The 21,964-nt window shown below is 41.3% G+C and overlaps 1 protein-coding gene across 1 annotated transcript in view; it reads left to right on the plus strand.

The window, feature by feature from the left end:
- The window catches only part of LOC126481121 (glycosyltransferase 25 family member), an 851,320-nt gene that overhangs the window by 749,585 nt on the left and 79,771 nt on the right, over window positions 1-21,964 (plus strand). Inside the window, exon 8 of the mRNA XM_050104655.1 lies at window positions 20,329-20,456. Coding sequence (XP_049960612.1) covers window positions 20,329-20,456 — 128 coding nt within the window. The remainder of the gene's footprint in view (window positions 1-20,328; window positions 20,457-21,964) is intronic.

A 21,964-nucleotide genomic window follows, 5' to 3' on the forward strand; every position in this document is an offset into this window, starting at 1 on the left:
AACACAATGCAATAAAAATTTTGGCCCATACTGCAAACTTCACGAACTCTATTATCAACGAATCAGTAGAAATACTGCTGTCCGAGACAGCAAAGCGGTTTCCAGTTGGATTCTGGATAGGATCCTGTGATAGTGAAACTTCGTTCTTTGCGCAGTCGGCTCTTTTGATATTTTTTCCCGTGACGAAGATCTATCTCGATATCGATAGGCGAGTTTTCATCACGGAGGGTGCTCGTAGCTGCGTAAAGACATACAGCAGAAATGCAAGCACTCAAGCAAAGCACCTTGGGGTTTAAATGGAGAAACTCGATGTACTGTCGCCAGTATACATGTGAACATGTACAGAAGACTGCGCCAAAATATCGTGACAGCAGGTTACTGACTTACGGTAGTCCCCCCGAAATTTTATGGAACAATTGAAATGTTTATTCTGTTACCCAAGATTTCTTCGCAGCTACCTCCCTCGCACCTATATTTCTATATGCAGCCATTTTAGAGAAGTTCATTTCTCTTCAACTGAACTACCTGTTGTGGTATTCAGTATCGTAGTATTTACAACCTTATGTAACTTCAAACGCATCTCATCATTCCTCTATTCTTTAGTATCTCATTTCTTTCATATTGATTCTTCTCGACGATTCTCTTAAACTTCACTCTACTCTTCATCATTAGTAAATGATCTGTGTTTATATCTGCTATCTGAGTACGTTTTACAATTCAGCATCTGATTTGGGGATCTCTGTCTGACCTGTATGTAATCCGTCTGGAATCTTCTTGTCTCCGGCCCTTTCCAAGTGTATATCCTCCTGTTTTGACTTACGTGTGTATTCTCTGTTATTAGATGAAATTTATTGCGGAACTCAATTAGTCTTTTTCGTTGTTCATTCCTACTATCAACACCATATTCTGCCGTAATTTTCTCTTTCCTTCATTCTCCCAACTCAGATGTCTAATTTGTTTTCCATAAAAATGTGTAGAGACTTCACGTACACATTTATAATCTGTGACTGTGGTCTGCCACGGATAGTGGTGGGTTTTTCTTTGACAATGCCAACCATTAGCGCTGGCCAAATGTCAGAAAAATTATTAATTATACGTCGGCCGAAGATCCCGAACCAAAAGGAAACAGGCATTATGTCATCCAGTGGCCACGAAAGCCTCAACAATTCTGAACAATCTCAGTCTGTGCATGAACTTGCAAGTAATTTAAATCAGATGCTTGTTAATAAAGTGCGTCGATACTCCACATACCCGTACAAAAATTGCAAACGTAATATAAGGATGTTCAATACTAACGTGACAAATGGATTTTTGAAAAAAAGCCTATGAAACTTTCAGTATTTTTCGATGTAATTTCCGAAAACATGAAGGAATACATCCTATCACATTTTCAACATTTTAAACGTTCTTGACCTTTGTGTCTGAGGTACTCATGTATAGATTATTCGATCTTCGAGCCGGTTGAACTGATGCAAACAGGATAGTGCAAGGTAGGGACTGTGAAGCGGGTGTGACAACACCTCCGAACTCAAATGCTCATCGTATCTCGTGTTTTCTGGCCGAATGTGGGAGCAGTTGTTTTCATATGGCAGAAATGTAAATAGATTTCGTTTTCTTTCCTAGTGGGTGTTTTACGACTGTTTCATTCAAGACTTTCCCGCTTTTACTCAGGTTCATGGTGGTGAATCCACGTTTAATCTCAAGTTACAACACGGTCTTGAAAGTCATAACATTCCGTCAAAAGCAGTCCTATGAGCTCAGAACAAATATGAACATAGGTATCTTTATGGCGTGCCAACTGTTTTTGAAAATTGTTTTCGAACGCTTTTGCGATAATTAATCTCATTATACGTGATAATTTTAATGCATATTTTCTAACAAAGATATTATACAAATCACTAAGTGTCACGATTTTATAGTCTATATTCGCGAATAAATTCAGTTATATGATTTTGTAACTTCAACCGATCATTCGGTGCGATGAATACGGGAGACACTTGTTCTAGGAAATGAAAATTGTAAATTCAATGACACATCTATCCGCTAGTGCTTCAACATTCCCAGGTAACACCATCACACAACAAAAATTTTATGATTAAACCTGATTTTTCTGCAGACACTTTTAGAGAAAAGCTGACATTTTGAAATAGACAAAATAGAATACGTTTTTCGTTATTTTTTTCAGACAGCTGACTTTACTTGTCCTTAATGGTGCCAACTCGACTAACATAAAACTGTTATAAATGTTATTGGTTTCCTCGCTTGATGCAGTTCGTCTCGCTTATTTTAGAACGTCCCCCGTGTTGTGTTTTAACATCCAAAATGTAAGAATAAACCCAGATTTGATGGATGGTTACCACCCAACCAGAAATAGCTCGTAATTATACCTTCTTAGAGCCAAGTCAGGCGTAACTTCAAGAATGTCTTGCAGATACTTATTCAGAGAGCTGAGTATAGTATCTCCTCTCAGTATATTTATCATAGACCATGTATGTTGTTAGTAATGTAACTCAAACTTACAGCTCAGTTCACAGAATCAGTACCACAAATAAGAACCGTCTTCATAAAAAGACTCACTTTGGTCCAGAAATGTTCGAACTGTCCTGGAACACAAATTTTATTTGGCACACCAGCTAAAATAAAAAAAGTTAGCTATTCAGTTTAAGGTGTGCCTTAGGGGTTTATTGGCGGTCCACTTCTTTTACTCCGTTGACGAATTTTGTTGCATAACTAGTTATGTACGTTCTGCCAATGGTATCATACAGCATAAAGTGTTACGTAGATCTGACTTCGGAACAGTAGAATGAAGTGTTTCGAATTTAATCTATGAACAGTAAGTGGCTTAGAATGCAGAGAGATGTCGTAACGTCAGTCTGGTAGCCTTGTATAACTCTAAAGGTAATTTTCACGCCAAGCTCAGTCAAAGAGGAGCCATCGAACCAAGAGACGAGTTCTGTTGTCCCTAATCGGTAAATTCCTCAGACTGCATAAATGCGAACGGCTTCTTTGAGGTGTCGGGTGGCGAAACGCAATATTTCCGGGCGAGGCCCGCCACATACTCGTCAGACGCTAATCTAATGGCCACTATCTGGAACCTACACTGATGGGCAACTTCACGTGATTCAAGTGTAACGGTTTGCGCAGCCGTTGGATACATGACATCAGTGGGTAGGATTCGAATCGCAAACTGAGTAGCGTTGGCAAGACCAGTAAACTTTTATTGCCCATGTTACTGCCTTCCTTCAGCAAACACTAAATGCCGTAGTTCATGGCAACATGTGTCTAGGACTTTGTGATCCTTCTTCGAGGAATGTTGTGTGCCACAGCTTCCTCGGCAACTTGTTTCTCACACTATACCTGAAATCACTTTCCATGTTAGTTGACCCGCGTACTAGCCGCATGGAAGGAGCATGTCGGTCCTTATTGATTTCACGCTATGATATTCAGAATCGCTGACTGCATTACAGGAGGTTTTCACACCATAATGAACACACAGACACACACACACACACACACACACACACACACACACACACACACACACACACACACACACGAGAGAGAGAGAGAGAGAGAGAGAGAGAGAGAGGGAGAGGGGGGGGGGGGTTATCTATGAATACGTTTTTGTCTTAGATACGTTGTCAACTATCTGTACAATACAGAATCAATTTATGTAAGCAATTCCACGAATTATCCTGAAGGCAATTTTCCGGTTGCGCTTGTCTTCCCGTGCGAACTTCACAAAGGCGTTTCCTTCCAATGCGTGTTGGGCTCTTCGTGCTTTCGCATTAGACTGCTACGGATAGAATTTGTACGCTACTAGACTGCTTGTTTCACTCATGTTTACGCTTACGTGGGATGTGAGGGTTCAGGGTTGTTGTCAAACTTTGGCGCCCGTGCACTAAGCCCACACGCTTTGTTTGAACAGTCTGCCACGCTGTGCGCTCTGTAATTACGTGGTGCAGATTTACCGGAAATCTTGTCTCTGCACAAAATATTCCTCCTGTCAGGCCTCGAGTTAAGAGAGAGAGAGAGAGAGAGAGAGAGAGAGAGAGAAAGGGGGGGGGGGAGTGAGAGGGACAGAGGGAGAGAGAAAATGTGGATTAAAATGTATGCACAAAATTAATATAATTTTTATATTTTGACTAAAGTTCAGTCTTGATCACACTATTTATGTTTTAATGATATAGGTAACCGGTTTCGGTTCTTTTTACAAAACCATCATCAGACCCATGGCTCCCTTAGGATGGTAGGCGGAGCTCTCCTCGCTGCTACGCAGTCAACTGATCACGCCGAATTAATCTCACAGTATGTTCCTGCAGGATGCAGAAATTAACGAAATCCAGAAGAAGCATAAGCATAATCTCAAAAAATAACTAGTTTATTGTAAATGAGCGAGACTGGGGGATGGTGCATTGGTAAGAACTTGGACGTTTATTCGACGGGGCTGTGGTTCAAATCACCGTCCGGCTATGAAGATTTAGGTTTCCCGTGATTTCCATAAATCGCATAAGGCGAATTTCGGGATCGTCATCTTCAGCAGGTCCTTTGCCTGTCCATTTATAGCAGTCCATCACTTCCTGCTTAATACCTCTGTGTGTGTTGTCCCAGTATAGCGTCCAATATCTGATCTCCCTTCCACATATTTTCCTAAGACTGTTTTTACAATTTTACGAGTTTGTTTTCTACCTTTTTATTACTCTGAGTAATTTGCTCTCCCTTTCTTCTAAGTACCTCTTCATTTTGCACTCTCCTCATTCAACTTTTTCTTTCCCCATCCTCCGTCGCGTCAACATCTCAAAAGCCCACAGTCTAACTCTGTCTTTATTACTCATTGTTCACGTATCAACTCCATACCCGAGGACGCTCTATTTCTGCAGAAAATTATCTTTTTCTTACGAAATGTTTCTTTCACCATTGCTACCCTGGTTCTAATTTATATGTTGCACTTCGTCACTTTATCTTATGTGTCCTAGGCATGTAAAGCTTTAACTTTTAGAACTGAATGTTTATTTTTTAACCAAACTTATTTTCCTATTCATAGTAGGCGTCATCTTTGTTTTCACTTTCAGTAGGTCAAAAGAAAAAGTCTGCACAATAAGTTTTCTCTTTATCTTGTGCACCGAGATGCGTTTCGCTTTAGTTACAAGGCATCTTCAGTGGATATCCTGAAACATGACACGCACATTCAGGTTATCGTTTGCACTTACAGGTTATAGATTTAAAACAGTTCGTTGATGTTTTTCTAATTAACTAGAAGATTAGTTACAGATTAGCGTTTAATTCATTATTTTTAAGTCAAACACTTTGCTCTCGGATGGTAAATTGGTTGGAAGTATGTACTTTTCCTTTTGGTCACTGTTTTCAAAATATAGCAATTTCATTGCCTTTTGTGAGTATAGTATCGTTTGTTTCTGCAACTTCCTCAAGTTTAGCTATCAACTGTTTTTTTCTGTGACTATATGTTAGGGAAAAACAATTGAAAGCTAAACCTGAGAAAGTTGGCAACACAGAAACAAATGACAGTCAAATTGCCGTACATGAGAAACAATGACCAAAAGGAAAAGAGCAAACTTTTAACCTGTTTACCACCTGAGAGAAAACTGTTTCGCTTAAAAATAATGAATTAAATGCTAATTTGTAAGTAGTCTTCTATTTTATTATCAAAACCTGAAAGAATTGTTTTAAATCAATAACTTATAAGAGCAGACGATAACCTGAAGAGCAAACAAAAGTATCGTTTAATATTTCAGGAAACCCATTGAAGATGCCTTGTAACTAAGGCGAAAAGCATCTGGGTGCACAAGATAAACAAAAAACTTAATGTGCATCGTTTTCACTTTGAACTACTATAATTTATCTACAGCTGCTGCGACAGTGGCCAGCACAAGCACCTTGTTATCTTCGTTTTCGTTTTTCTGTTCTTTTCATGTGGCCACGTCTTCTTTTGTAGGCACTAGGCACACTCAGTACAGGATTTCCGTTTATAGTATGTCACACTTACACATTTCACTACACCTAACCTTTCCTGTTACGCACTACACATGATCATCCTCTTACTCTCTGACTATAGCTTGTCTCATATGTAGTCTATAGGACAGATTCCCTGTTGACAACTTAGCTTGTTCGTAGAACATCGAATATATTTTTCCCCACTTTTTTAGTTCATTTTACACCACATTTTCGTTTAACTAATGTTTGGTGTCTGCATCCGGCTTTGAACACTTTTCCAGATTTCTTAACAGAAGTGCGGGAAGTGCGAAGAAGGTCGACCAAAATCACTGTGGTAGCGAGGATAGCCGCATGCTGTTGGCCACCTGACAATGAAGAAAGTGCTGTATTGGTGTCCTACCTATTACTTCCCACCGCAAGCTAGGAAGCAGATGTCTGTCGGTTTGGGGGTGTCGCGACTCCGCACAGTGTTTATCAAGCCATTTCTGTTTTACTCTGACTCGCTGGCACCTGTAGACAAAGCCCTCTTCCGAGTCATGGCAGATACTTTGGACAGTGGAAAGAACAAAATTATCAGCCGGTGGCCGTGAGGCTCCGACTGTCTACTCTGACAGACCAGAATCCTTCATCTCAAATCGTTGCGACCCCAAGAACTTGCCCACATTGGCCACGCAATGGGAGGAAAGCAAAAGCAAACACACTGTAGAAACTCACTCTCCTCTGATTAACTTTTCATGACTGCCGTTCACAATAATGTAGGATTTTTTAAAGGACGTCATAGTCGCCGTTGGCTCTAGAAATTATTTATTTCGCGATTGCAGTTTCGACCTTAAGGCGGTTATCTAGTGGCACTACGTAAAATAAAGCACACAGAGTACATACAGAAGTGCACGAACATGTCATATATGCAATAGCGTATTACAAAAATGGCAAAAATAAAATACCACTTTGTTTCAGAATATGTGAATCTTTGAAATCCTCCGACATGTATACATGTCTCCTCAAGATTTCGTGTTTTGACGAAAAGAATACAGCAAGATTAAAACAGCACGAAGCTCCATACATGTGAAATCATCTAAATTACATGAACTGTTATCAGTGTTAACATACTTAACACAAACAACAAAAAGACCGTATGTTCTTACACACTACTTACCGTGTCATAGATACTACATTTCACAGATAGCAATTGTAACTTTAGTATCGTAAGATTGTTTTATATTTGTTGACAAGATACAGCTTTCTGTGTAATGGCGTCGTCATGCGTACAGGGGACGAAATGAGAAAACTTATTTATTAGAGGGGTATTACATATATACTTTTAACTGCCCTAAAAGATTTACAGTGACTTTGGTGCTCATACAAACATGGCAACAGTAGTTTTACTTATCACTCTGCATACGTATAGATTGCAACTAATGAAACAACACAGAATACACAAATATACTCGACCATTAAACTCTCAAATAAAACAGCCAACACTGCACCACAGTGATTTGAGAAAAAATACACGACGAGACACCCACAAGCAAATACAGGGTATGTCTTTTTACCAACCTCTAAAATGTGAAATGCAATACAATTATGGACAAAAATCGTATGTTTGTGTACCCATACAATTCCACGGAGCTTAAAATGTTATCGAAAAAAGTCTGAAAAATAATTACACCACATTATGGTGAACTGCTAAAATGTATTATACATGAGAGAACATATTCCCAAAAAATAAAATATACAAAGGTTAAAATGAAATTTAAAATAATAAAATAAAATGTTGGAGAGCGCACTTGATTTTCCATCGTTATCGTTTATAAAAATTCCGACGCAATAGAAACGTGTTACACAGTATTTCTGAAGAGCTGGTAAAATACATCAACTGGTAAAATACATCAAATAATGTAAGAGATTCTCAGAATCCCATCTGTGTTACTGGTTCGCATCAAAACTATCTAGTAAGCTGACGCTCTTTGTAAATAATATGGAAGAAGCATTTAGAGAAACCTCTTCCTTCAGTAAATTATGAACTGGTTCTGTCTTAATTACTCTACTGGCCATTAAAATTGCTACACCAAGAAGAAATGTAGATGATAAACGGGTATTTATTGGACAAATATATTATAGTAGAACTGACATGTGATTACATTTTCACACAGTTTGGGTGCATAGATCCTGAGAAATCAATACCCAGAACAACCACCTCTGGCCGTAATAACGACCTTGATACGCCTGGGCATTGAGTCAAACAGAGCTTGGATGGCGCGTACAGGTACAGCTTCAACACGATACCACAGATCATCAAGAGTAGTGACTGGCGTATTGTAACGAGCCAGTTGCTCGGCCACCAATGACCAGACGTTTTCAGTTGATGAGAGATCTAGAGAATGTGCTGACCAGGGCTGCAGTCGAACATTTTCTGTAACCAGAAAGTCCCGTACAGGACCTGTAACATGCGGTCGTGCATTATCCTGCTGAAATGTAGAGTTTCGCAGGGATCGAATGAAGGGTAGAGCCACGGGTCGTCACACATCTGAAATGTAACGTCCACTGTTCAAAGTGCCGTCAATGCGAACAAGAAGTGACCGAGACGTGTAACCAATGGCACCCCATCCCATCACGCCGCGTGATACGCCGGTATGGCGATGACGAATACACGCTTCCAACGTGCGTTCACCACGATGTCGCCAAACACGGATGTGACCATCATGATGCTGTAAACAGAACCTGGATTCATCCGAAAAAATGACGTTTTCCCATTCGTGCACCCAGGTTCGTCGTTGAGTACACCATCGCAGGCGCTCCTGTCTGTGATGCAGTGTCAAAGGTAACCGCAGCCATGGTCTCAGAGCTGATAGTCCTTGCCGCTGCAAACGTCGTCGAACTGTTCGTGCAGATAATTGTCTTGCAAACGTCCCCATCTGTTGACCCAGGGATCGAGACGTGGCTGCACGATCCGTTACAGCCATGCGGGTAAGATGCCTGTCATCTCGACTGCTAGTGATTCGAGGCCGTTGGGATCCAGCATGGCATTCCGTATCACCCTCCTTAACCCACCGATTCCATATTCTGCTAACAGTCATTGGATCTCGACCGACGCGAGCAGCAATGTCGCAATAGGATAAACCGCAATCGCGATAGGCTACAATCCGACCTTTATCAAAGTCGGAAACGTGATGGTACGCATTTCTCCTCCTTACACGAGTCATCACAACGTTTCACCAGGCAACGCCGGTCAACTGCTGTTTGTGTATAAGAAATCGGTTGGAAACTTTCCTAATGTCTGCACGTTGTAGGTGACGCCACCGGCGCCAACCTTGTGTGAATGCTCTGAAAAGCTAATCATTTGCATATTACAGCATCTTCTTCCTGTCGGTTAAATTTCGCGTCCGTAGCACTTAATCTTCGTGGTGTAGCAATTTTAATGGCCAGTAGTGTAAAATAGTAAATCTTACCCCGGCCCGAGAGTTAGTCTTTTGCAAGATTCTTGGTGACTCACCCATTACTGTGGTAGCCTATAAAAATCTAAATATGGCACAGACTTTAATTTCTCGCAGTGACGTAATGCTGCAGGCGGATGAGGAATTCTGGACAAACATGGAGATGCGAGGGATCCACTTCATATGTCGTGTGCGTGGAGGCACCAGAGAACAAGGCTGACACCAGACCATCGATCCTCTCTTTTAAGGGGGATCTGTTTCCTGATAAAGTAAAAATCTTGATCTACCATAGTGACATGAAGCCGTATTTCTCACCCCTGGTAAGGTGCTGTAAATGCCAGGGCTTCAGAAATATGTCTTCCTGTTCTACTAATAACTCAGTTTGCGAAGTCTGTGGTCGGTCGCTTCATACTCACCAACCCCAAAATGTGCTACTTCAATGAAGGAACGCAAGATACAGGAACCTGAGATTTCCACATGTTTCTCATATTTGGAAACCTAGAAAACGAAGAGCTGCCTGTACCTCATCCGAATTGAATCACATTTTGACACTTCTTTCGCCAAGTCCTCGGCCGTATCTCGAGTACTTAGTCTTACCGTTCTATAATAGTGACATCTGGTTGTCACGAAAGTAAATTAGCCCATGTAAAATTTAGGCTCTCTCCTGTTGTGGTTCCTACAGCACCATCTTCAGGGATCTCAAATTCGCACACCTGGCCAGAGAAGCAGCTTTCTCCATTGGCACCTACCAGCGACAGTACTCCATTTACGAAAACCTCTCCCTAGAAATCTACAGACCAGCAACCTGTTGTAAGCCATTGGTTGAAGGAGACTGTGACTGTATGTCCACTGCTGCTCATTCCTATTAAGTTTCTACCCTAACAACGGAGAATTCCTGGCAAGAGTCCATAACCTCTGAAGTTGTTAAAGAGAAAAAGAAGTCGTGGGAAAAATCTGATCCAGTGATCTCGGAAGCGCCAGATTCTGCACGCCGTCGATCTCAGAACTTTGTAGATGTTGATCCATCCTCGTCACTGACAGCCAGTGATCCTAGGGCGTGATCGGTGCCCTTGCGACCTTCACACATAAAAAGGACGCCCTTAATTTTATAATTCAGTGAAACTGCAATAAATATTACTGACACCTGCCTGATCTACAACAACAAAATTTCTACTCTGTAAGGAACTCCTTTCACTTACGATAATTCTCCAACCTATAGAAGCTACTGTGCCTTCTGTCGGAACCATCCTGGTCCCAAGAGAGCATCTGGCGTCTGGAGGGGTCTGTACATTGGTTCGTACTGATGTCAGTCGTGTGGATTCCCCTCCATACCACATTGCAAGTTAATATCAGTGTGAGTGCTAGCGACCCCAGCAATCACCATTTGCAATGTTTATTTCCCCATGGCGAGGATATTTACGTACCTTGAGATGGTCACCTTAATCTGAAAACTCTCCCTCCATTTTTCCTACTTGGGGAGTTCAGTGCGCACTTCCCTCCTGTTTTTGAGTACCAAGTCGTCTGGTAGTTGCTTTCTGGTTGAACAACTTACTGTACATATAGATCTGCCTCTCCTCAATGAAGGTACCCCTACCGATTTTGGGTACACCCACGATCTTTTCGGCTGTAGACCTTACAATTGCTTCCTGCAGTCTTGTGGCTTCACTACAGTGGCATTTGTGACAGCGATCACTTTCTAGCGATACTGACCCTAAAGCCGTGAATAGGACAGGATACGCTCTTACATCTTCCGATAATCACAAATAACATTCGTTGACTGGAATATGTAATGTTTTTGTATTGTGGAGCTAATAGCAATTAGTAGAGCCCGACGTTTTATTAATCAGACCTCCCTCGCCCGCATTTAATCTTTTAGTGACTTAATGAGCAGTCCTCAGGCCTTATCACTATTTTTCTTGGGACACTGTGATACCTGCTATTCACAATTTTCTCTCTGACCTTAGCTGTACTACCTGCTCATTTGTCTTTCTCTTGGTATCCCAAGGAAGAACTGACCAATCTTTTGGTTAGAGAAGGGATCACATACCCAACGTTCACTTTGGTGATTCTGGGTGCAGATGAGGCCTTTACTCACTCAGAGATGATACATTATCACGTGGGCTATTGTTTCCTGTACTAAACTCCCCACAATCAAGGAGAGTACCGCTGCATGCCGTCCCTCATTCCATTCTTCTCAGAAGGAGACCATCGTTCTACATCCCCTCCACGTCAATAGTACCAGATTAAGCCATAGTTTTATTTTATGCATTGAGCCACCACAACCCTGTGGTTGCGGCACTTTATAGACAGAAGCTTACATCCTGGTGGAACGTCCACTCCTTCTGGCTCTCCGTCAGGTCATCCTTTGTTATGATGTGTATGATTGAGGGCGAGTAGTTTTGTGGTGGAAGTGGAGAAGATATAGGCAGCCAGTGGTTGACAAAAAATGCATTGATTGTCTAGTAAACAGGCACAGAAAATGCTTACCCATGGGTATCAGGTGCCAGGCAGTGGATGTTTAATCTCGGGCTGTAACAGGCTAGCGTAGACTCGTCGGTGTCACTGCTTCTCGTACAAACGGCTCTACTGCCTCGTGACCTGAGTCAGGCGCAGTGCGTCAGTTTCCTGGCTGTGGGCGGACAAAATCTACATTCTGTGTCCATGGTAGTCTGTGATGTTGCTCAGTGTCACATCCTGAACCTGTGGCTGGAGAGTGGCGGCTGGCATTAGTGTAGTCCAATGACTCCAGGAGGGAGAATCTCAGTTCGTATCTCGGACTACGAGGTAGTGGCAGATAGATGTTTAAATGACGGCAGAATGTAGGCGCACTGGTAGTGGTCATTTACTCGTAAGCCCACTGCACTGATGATAGCTGCGTCAGAAGAACGTCGACGATCCCGCGGCGGAGACTGGCATAGGGCGAGCGCCGATCTACAGCTTGGCTGTGCCGATGACGTACTCAGGTGGACTGGGTTATATATACAGTGAAATAGGTCGCCTGTTAATGCGGAAGGCATCTACTATTGCATACTTTAGCGCTGTCTAAACTTCCTGAAGGCTAGTTATTGCGCAAAGAACGAAGTCACTATTGAGCAAGCTGTCAATATGACGAAATGCTGCACCCTGAATACGGCACTAGGTTCCTGCCGTGGCCCGAACCGTTACATTCCTTTTAACGTGTTTTTGATTACTTGATAACGATTCCTGAGAGATGGCGCCACACTGCTGTCGGGCCTGCTGGCCGCCCCAAACCATATACACTGAGGTGACAAAGGTCATGGGATACCTCCTAATATCTTGTCAAACCTTGTTTTGCCTGGCATAGTGCAGCACCCCGACGAGGCACGGACTCAACAAGTCACTGGAAGTCCTCTGCAGAAATACTGAGCCATGCTGCCTCTATAGCTGTCCATAATTGCGAAAGTGTTGCCGGTACAGGATTTTTTGCACAAATTTACCTCTCGATAGTGTCCCATAAATGTCGGGCGATCTATGTGGCCAAACCATTCGCTCAAACTTACCAATCACGAACAATGTGGCCCATGGACATGGCGCGTTGTCTTAATGGATACCTGCGTCGTACGTCCCAAACTGATTTCTGCGGTTACTTCATGCAGCGTTTATTGTCTGTTAGCACTGACAACTCTACACAAACACCGCTTCTCTCGGTCGTTACGTGAAGGCCGTCGGCTATTGCGTTGTCAAGACTATGCCTGAAATTTGGTATTCTCGGCATCACTTGACACTGTGGATCTAGCAGTATTGAATTCCCTAACGATTTCCGAAATGGAATGTCCCATGAGTCTAGCTACAGCTATCATTCCGCGTTCAAAGTCCGTTAATTTCCGTCGTGCGTCTATAGTCACGTCGGAAAACTTTTCACATGCATTATCTGAGTGCAAATGACAGCCCCGACAATGCATTACCCTTTTTTACCTTGTTTACGCGATACTACCACCGTCTGTACATATGCATATCGCTATCCCATGACTTTTGTCTCCTCAGTGTACCCGTACCTTTCATCCGATTATTTCTTATCTATGATATAACTTTTGCTATCAATGTCTCGATTTTACCACTCATGCATTCAATCACAATTCGATCACATTTCCGGCTGATGTCACTTCTTCCAGATAGGCTATCCTCTGATTAAGGAATTGGTGACCTCGTTGTTAACATCCTTAATCTTCCCTCCTCCTCCCCCCCCCCCCTCCTCCCCGACCCCTAACCAACCAACGAAGCTGTCACTATTTGGTTTCGTGGAAACAATTACGTTTAGTTCGTAAACTGGAATTGCATTTGTTCTGTGTTCGTGTTTTCGATGTGCCAAAGAAGCAACAACAGTAAATAGCCCCCACCATACACACGTTAACACACATTCACTCGTTTTTATGTATGTTGTATTGGATTATCAGTGTAATTCAGTAATTATGTGGAAGTTAATAACGTAAGTGAATAATACCAAAATTTAAATATTTTTTTTCTTATTGGCCATCTACTGGGTACGTATTGGGGAAGCTTTTCCACGATAGTTTGCCATTGAAAGATGTGTTGTTGAATCAAGGCTCTTCTTAAAATTATTTTAAACCAACAACCGAGAAGAAAATATGTTGATAAGAAAATTTCTGTTTTAACTCTCAATACCCAGAAAGCAGGGAAAGCAGTCCATTCTTTCTATAGTACGCCTCCACAGGCCCATATAAAAAAGAAACTGTTTATCTCATTATTGAAGGTTGGGTTACCCTTGCAAGGAGCGACACGTTAATTGCTATACATAAAATGGTGCTGGGCGTTATGTAAAATTCCAGACAGAGCCAGACGAGAAGGAAGTCAAGATAATACACATAATATTTGAAGATACTATCACAGTACCGTGTACACGGAATAATGTGGTTCACTTGTCTGTAAAATTTATGCTAAAAATGAGGCAGAGAAGAGTCAATGGAGATAGTCAAGTTCCTTCTCTATTCTCGTCAGCTTAAGCAGTTTTTGAGGCAAGCAAATAAATGTCAGCGCCTTTGACTCAAGAACTGATAGCTATCTACAGCCGTGTGTACCACACATTACTCGTGCAGTCACGAACTACACCAGAGTTGTGAAGATTCGCCAAACAAGTGGCTGCACAAGTGTCAGTTTGACACATGATGGGCATTACTCCACGTTGTTGGTAGAGTGTAGAGACGAGAGAGAGTTCGGTGCACAACTTTGCAGTGTTTGCCGTCCATGAGTGTTCCTCGCCTACTGTGGTGATGCAGTAGTTAGGATAATGGAAAATTTTTCGGGGTTATTTGTTTCGAATAATTTACGATTCTTCTGTAGCTGTCTGACAAAGAGTAAACTTGCTATGTTAATCTAACAAGTGGCATGATAATTTCATTGCGAGGCGTAGCCGACATCTTCGTCACTTGCATAAAATCACTGCAACTTCAGTCTAATGCGTCTGTGAAGGTGTCCAAACACTTAGGTGCCATTTAAACATCTCCACTTATCTATGCCCTGTAAATCAACAAAGGATGTGTGTGACATTACTGGCAAAAATACGCAATAAAACGTTAACAAATCGTAAATCGTGAGCCGCTATAATCAATGTCGAAGCTTCATATTTCTTTTACAGCACAAAGGAAGCAAGCAACAGGAGCGTAAAGAAAGATGAGGAGGTACGGATTACAGCTGTTGAACATTTCTGATATTGCAGTTGCTTTCACCATTTGTTATATGTTACACGTTACGTATTTAAATATAGGTGTATGTAATTAATGCAGACTTCTTTGCTATACAGCCGCTGATAAATGAGAGTTCGGTTATTTTTGTATCAATTTTTCTTGATACAAGCGACTTCTTTTCCTGCAAAAAGTCGTTTGTGCAGTTTATTGTTACTGTATAATACATAATTCGTTCATTTATCGTAGTCTGATTAACTGTTCAATTGTAGAAAAACTTAGTTATATTTGCACTACACGTGTGCTAAGGTACTGAAATGTCAGCGGAGGAAGCTGCATGAAATCAATGACCTTTACGGAATTTTGCGTTTGGAACTATGTCAATCCCCATACAACCCATGGTTGCATGTCATCCTTCGATCAGATAACAGAAACAGCTAATAACTCCTAAATGATGGACTGAAATTAGAATTATTTCCAGACAGTCACAGAGCGCGAGACGAAGCGAGGTGGTGCAGCGGTAACACACTGGACTGGTGTTTTGGCGAGGCGATGTTTCAAATTCCTTTCTAGTCACCCACGTCACGGCCGATTTCCTCCCTCATCCTTACTCGGTGGAAGCTTGTGCTCCGTCTTTAACAACGTCGTCGACAGAACGCTAAACCATTTTGCTTCCATTCCTCATTCCTTCCTTACAGAGCACGAGAGCAAAAAATTGACCGTTTATAGTCACCGGAGGCTTGGTAAAGGTTCCTTTATGAACATTTTTTCTGGATTTGTTTATTACCCCACAATCGGTTTCTTTCTAAAGGGGAAGGTGCAAAATTATTAAGACTATCTGCCGTACTAGGCAAAACGTAGAGCCGTTTCGCTTCAACGGACAAGACTGAAACTGATCACCTGATGTTCTGTTAGAACGAAACCGGTTGTGGCACAATAAACAGCGTGGAATACATTTATGAACATAACATTCTTTTAGGTTTTTACATCTTTCTATTCAAATATATTTTATATTGTGTAAATGCTGAAAATTAACGTGAAAATTTAAGTATCGTGTGTATCACGATATATTGCAGAATGAGATATGGAAATCAGGAGTTGGAATTGTATCAGGAAATACTAAAAATATGGTTAAAATTAATTGATGACCATCCACTTCTTAATTTTTTGTGGTTTCCCGAACACAGCAGGTTTCCTCCCATGTCATCTATCACGTGACTGACTTATATAACTGCATTGTCGTCAATGCGGTAAATTCTGTTTTTTTTTCAGTTTAAGGCCAATTTCTCATTCTCTCTCTTATCGTATCCCGAGTGTCGTATATGGTTATCGCTGCTTCTGCCTCTCCATTATCTCATCAGCCGTTCTCCTTCCTGGTCACCACCGGCCACCAACGTCTCGCTTTCCTTCCATCTTATAGAAGACCGTCTTCTGTTCCTTCATCCTTGGAAAAGTCGATATACGCATTGCCTTTGACCACCTGTCGCCTTCCTAGATGTCGTAGCCGCAATAACAGCTTTGGTTCTGTTGCATCAACTCTCGAGCGAAGTAGCGCAGGGATTAGAGCGGTTAGGAGACTGGGTCCTCATTCAGTAGGACGACTGAGTTTCAGATCATCGTCCGTGTTTCCGTGGATTCCGTAAACCACTTAGAGTTGACAGCGGAGTAGTTAGTTTTAAAAAGGCACGGCCTATTTCCTTCCCCTCTTCGTCGACGGGATGTTAAACGCTAATCCTCCTTCTTCCTTTACTTCGTTATTAACATGGTTCGTCCTCGCTCTAAATGTCAGAAAACTATAGAAAAGTCCGTCTTCAGTACCGTAGTCAGTCGCTCTCTCTCTCTCTCTCTCTCTCTCTCTCTCTCTCTGTCTGTGTGTGTGTGTGTGTGTGTGTGTGTGTGTGTGTGTGTGTGTGTGTGTGTGTGAGAGAGAGAGAGAGAGAGAGAGAGAGAGAGAGAGAGAGAGAGAGATATGGAAATCAGCAGTTGGAATTGTATCAGGAAATACTAGAAATATGGTTAAAATTAATTGATGACCATCCACTTCTTAATTTTTTGTGGTTTCCCGAACACAGCAGGTTTCCTCCCATGTGTGTGTGTTGTGTATATTGCTGTTGCAGAGAGGTATCTTAATGCTCTTTTCCCTTTGCCTATGTCTATGTTTTCTATATTTTTATTCTTCTACTGTCAGTTTTTCGCATGTTAATCATCAGTTCCAGTTCACTGTCAACGGGGCCGGACTATTGCTGTTACAACTGGACAGATACATTGAAGAAGTAATTCTTTATAACCTTTCTCCAGCCTTCGAAACTCTACGTATTTCTGCGGTAAACAGGTGTCGTCTACTGAAATGGAACACAGTTACGCAGTTGACGTTCTGGTCAAGTAGACTGCGACATTCTCAAGGATGGAAACTAACAGAACTTACCCGACTTTGTGCTGGAAGAGAAGACTACATTTAAACATTCACGACAATTTAAAAATGTTTATCGTTACGCCGGGACCTGTTCTGCCTGTCCGAGGGCAGTACTCATCCAGTTTAGCGTTCAGATCACCCAAACTTGAAATGTACATTACTTTTAGGTCATATCAGCCATGTATAATGAGAACAATACTAAAATATCGGTACACCCAATGAGAAAATCTAAAATGTTACACGTTGGGAGGCATCTTGTGCAGAAGTGGTTGATATCAAAGGACTTCATGGAGTGAGCAGAAAGAAACATATACCAGAATGTATTTGCTATACGACGCAAAATGGACAGCATTTTAAAATACACAAGGAAAACCCGTAAAGCCACAATAAACAGCAGACTGACAGCGAAGTCAAACAGTTGCCATTGAAACTGGGCATATACATTAAAGAAATGAGAAAATATATTTCCAAGAAAACACATCTGAAAGGCTCTGTAAGCAAGTTTGACCCAGAAGGAGAAAAAGAGACTGGCTGGCATTCATGAGGATAATGTTTATAAATGTGTAAAACTTGTGTGCATTTAGTATTAATGTAGTATCGTGATGACGAAAAACTGCAATTTGAAATTTAGGTTTCAAGGACAGTACTACCCAAGATCGGAACTCGAAAAACCACCCAAGATCGAAACTCGAAAATCGTGGAAGATCCACCAAAGGAGAATAGAGTCATTTAATATGCGATGTTGCAGAAGTACGCTACTAGTTAAATAGAAAGACATACTGAGAATCAGGTAGAACAGGCGATAAAAAGGGTTCTAGTTATCAGGCAGAATAGGCGATAAAAAGCGTGTGTAGAAAAATCCGGCCAGAGGAAGGGATAGTACCATGGGACTTCTACGGCAGCGGGTTGCCAAATTGTGTTGTGTAGACTATCTGACTCCCGTAACACTCTCGTTGGAGCGTGAAACTTAAGTTAGAGCTCACACCGAAGGAAGTGGGGCGAATTATAGCAGTAACAGGTGACCTACAGGATGTAGGGATGTATGCTTTCCATCTGATTGCGAGAGTACAATTATACCATTCAGCACACGTTACTTGGTATACAGTGTTCAGTGAAAGTGCTGGCTATGGGCAGCGTTCTTTGATGTGAGAGCTGCTACTTGACAGCTTTTCGCGGTGACAAGGGAGAAGTGAAGAAGTGTTGCATTACCAAATGCCCAACTGCTATCCTTGCGAGTCCGTTATCTATTTCCTCTTCAGAACCTGGAAGAACTGAACAGCACAAGTTGGCTATTGCGGTGATAAACTTACGTGTGTTTTAATATTTCTGTTCATAACCCAAGCCAAGCAGAGCGAGTGGCAAAATAAAAAAAAATAAAATAAAAAAAGTGCTTGTTCCCAACGATCTGCAGTCTGTGAAAATGGGCAGGAACAGTTCCGTAATTTGTAATACACCTTATAAAAAAGTCGCCTCCACTCTCACCCACCCCCGTCTATACCTTCTACTCGACCTTTCGCCAACGTCTAAATAGGAACCATCGCGGGACTTTGCAGGGAAATTAGTGTTTCGATTTTGAATTTACATTCAGATGACAGTGCTTAAGTTTGTCACTATCGTCGCTTCGAGGACCATTGCTGTTGGATTATTTAACTAACGTGTTTTTTCCCAATTACTGTACACTCTCGGACATCTAAAACATTGTATTTACTGCTGAGTATTTATACAAGTTAGTCGGAAACAGTCTGAAAAGTTTAGAAGGGTATTTCAGTGTAGGTTGTACTGGGAAATAAATGTTAAGAAAAAAGTCGATACGTTGCGCCGCTTCCGAGTTAATTGGCCTTGAATTTAGCTAAACAGACCGTAGTGCTCTCCAGTACAAGCGGCTCGCCAGAGATGGTATCGTCAGACGTGTGCTTCGTTTGGTTTCCTACAACCGGACAAGAGAGAGACGTGGGACGGTACTGAGAATCGAACTCAAACCAAAGGCTGAGCAGTCCTCACGCACCGTCATCTACACTATGAGAACAACTGACACAAGTTGTATCTGACGGGCCGCTTGAATTTTCTCGCGCAACGACCTGATTGGCCAACTTTAAGCAACTCGGAAACGTCGCATTGTATCGATTTTTTTTTTCTTAACGATTATTTCTCAACACAACCTACCCTGGACCACCCTTAGAAGCTTTTCACTATTCCTGTACACCCTCTATAAATACTGGATGGCTTCGAAGCCGGAAACAGTAACCTCTTATTGTCTGTTCCAAGTAGAAACAGACTTGCATTAAAAGCAGAAGTTTTTAAAAGCGAGCATGCTGTTCATTCGTTTTTGCCTGAGTGACTGTGAAATTCCATTTGTAACAAACTGCTTCAGGTAGTTCATCCCTTCTTAATGTCTTGTATTTCCTCCTAAAACATACTGTGTCAATTACCTTTTATGGTTCATCCCTTCTTAACGTTTTATATTTTCTCCTAAAACCTACTGTATGTATTACATACTGTATTGCAGCCGTGCGTCATTTATGACGCAGTAAAGTCTTTTTGCGTGTGAAGTTTGTCTGTGCTCCACTGAAATATGTAAATTTTTATATTACTGATTGACCTTTGGTTATGGTTGATTGATCGCTGTAGAACGCTGGGATATTTTCAGCGGGATAAAGGGGCTCCCAATTTTTTTTCTTTTTGTTTTAATGAGGAGGAGGATGGAGGGGAAATTGCATGGTCCAGCATTTGGCAAATTACTGGCGTAAACTACAGGCTGGAAATGGAGGATTGGAAGTATTTACAGATTTTTCTGGGAAAATATTGTCCCAAACAAAAAATTGAAATTTTTTATCCACTGTGACTATGCTTGTGGTTTTTATGTTCTCAGGTGTTGAAAGGTGGTTACGAGAAAGTCATGGTGCTAGAGGATGACATTCGCTTCGAATCGTATTTTCGTCATCGAGTGGTGAACATCATGCGGGATTTGGAGGAAGAAGACATCGAATGGGACCTCATGTGAGTAGCTAGTCGCAGATAGATGATTTTACTCTTCGCTGCATTCTTAACGCTAAGTAATACCTGTTTACTTCGTGTCACTATGAATTTCTCTAATCTACTGAAAATACTTTTCTTTTAACAATAGCAGCAATTGTAACTGCGTTTCTTGATCGATGATAGGCGTCAGATGCACTTGTGACGTAAACCTTGTCGCTGAATTAAATTAAATACCCGTAAATTTAGCCCATTTTCAATATTATCAGCGGAAGTAATGTTGGTTTTTGAGACTACCATTTTTCGTCTAATTTCTGCCATTCCTAGTCCTTTCTTTTTTTTCAGTTTTTCTTTTTTTCCTTATTTCCTTATTCCTTCCATCCTTCCTCCGTTTTGTTCCTGCTCCTTCTTCCTTCTCGTCATAGTATTATTATTATTATTATTATTATTAGGATATGGACCATATGTCACAGCGATTTCAGATTTCTTTTCCTGAACATCTTTACAGCCCTCATTCTCTCTTCGTGAGCTATTTTACTTCCTTCAGTCCATTTGGTTTGATAACCGTGTTGTGCTGTCCAATCTTTGTACCTGTGGAACTGCACTTCTTGTTGTAGATGGTATGCATACTCCCGCATGGTCTCTTTTGTTTCTGTAATCCAACTCTATGCTTCCTTTCCTACCTTTGTTGGTGCTATGATCTCACTGAGATGCTTGAAGTGTCTGTCCCTGTTTATTTGTCCGTATATCGTGTTTCATTTCTGAAAGTTAAATTTAGCGCGAATGAACTCAGATTTTCCAGAAGAGACATGCAAACCACCATTTCCAGCGCGTTCTTTGAGGACTTCCATTTTTTTTATTGCTGTGATTTCGCTGTCCGCGTATATCGCTGTTGTCCGTTCAAGATGAGTAGGCACCCTGAGATTTTGTTCTTCCCTAATGACTTTATCCAGGACGAGATTGAAGAGGAGTGGTGACAGTCCATCTCCTTTACGAACACTGGCCTTAATAAATGTGCGCTTTGGTATTTCTCCCATACATTTTTTTTAGATTTTGTGTCCGTGAGTGTTTGCTTGAAGAGAGTTACTGAGTCTAGTTGCTGACATTATTGTTATTATTATTATTATTATTATTATTATTTCTTTCCTTTCTCAGACGTTATGTCTGGTTAAAAATGAAAAGTGACGCGGACATTGATCAAACGTGACTTCCTTTTAACTGTACGGTATATGTTACATTGCATTTAGGAACTTTCGGGTAATTGAACATGTATCAACAATTACAGATTTCTGTAGTTGTATATATACGTTTGGATGTAGCTGTATTGCGTTGATGTACTGGTGGATATTGTGTGGTATGACTCCTGTAGTTGATAGTATAATCGGTATAATGTCAACTTTATCCCGATGCCACATGTCATTAACTTCCTCAGCCAGTTGGATGTATTTTTCAAATTTTTCTCCTGTTTTCTTCTGTGTATTTGCTGTATTTGGTATGGATATTTCGATTAGTTGTGTTAATTTCTTCTTTTT

The sequence above is a fragment of the Schistocerca serialis genome, chromosome 5 (genome assembly GCF_023864345.2).
Source record: "Schistocerca serialis cubense isolate TAMUIC-IGC-003099 chromosome 5, iqSchSeri2.2, whole genome shotgun sequence".
In the NCBI taxonomy this organism is placed as follows: domain Eukaryota; kingdom Metazoa; phylum Arthropoda; class Insecta; order Orthoptera; family Acrididae; genus Schistocerca; species Schistocerca serialis.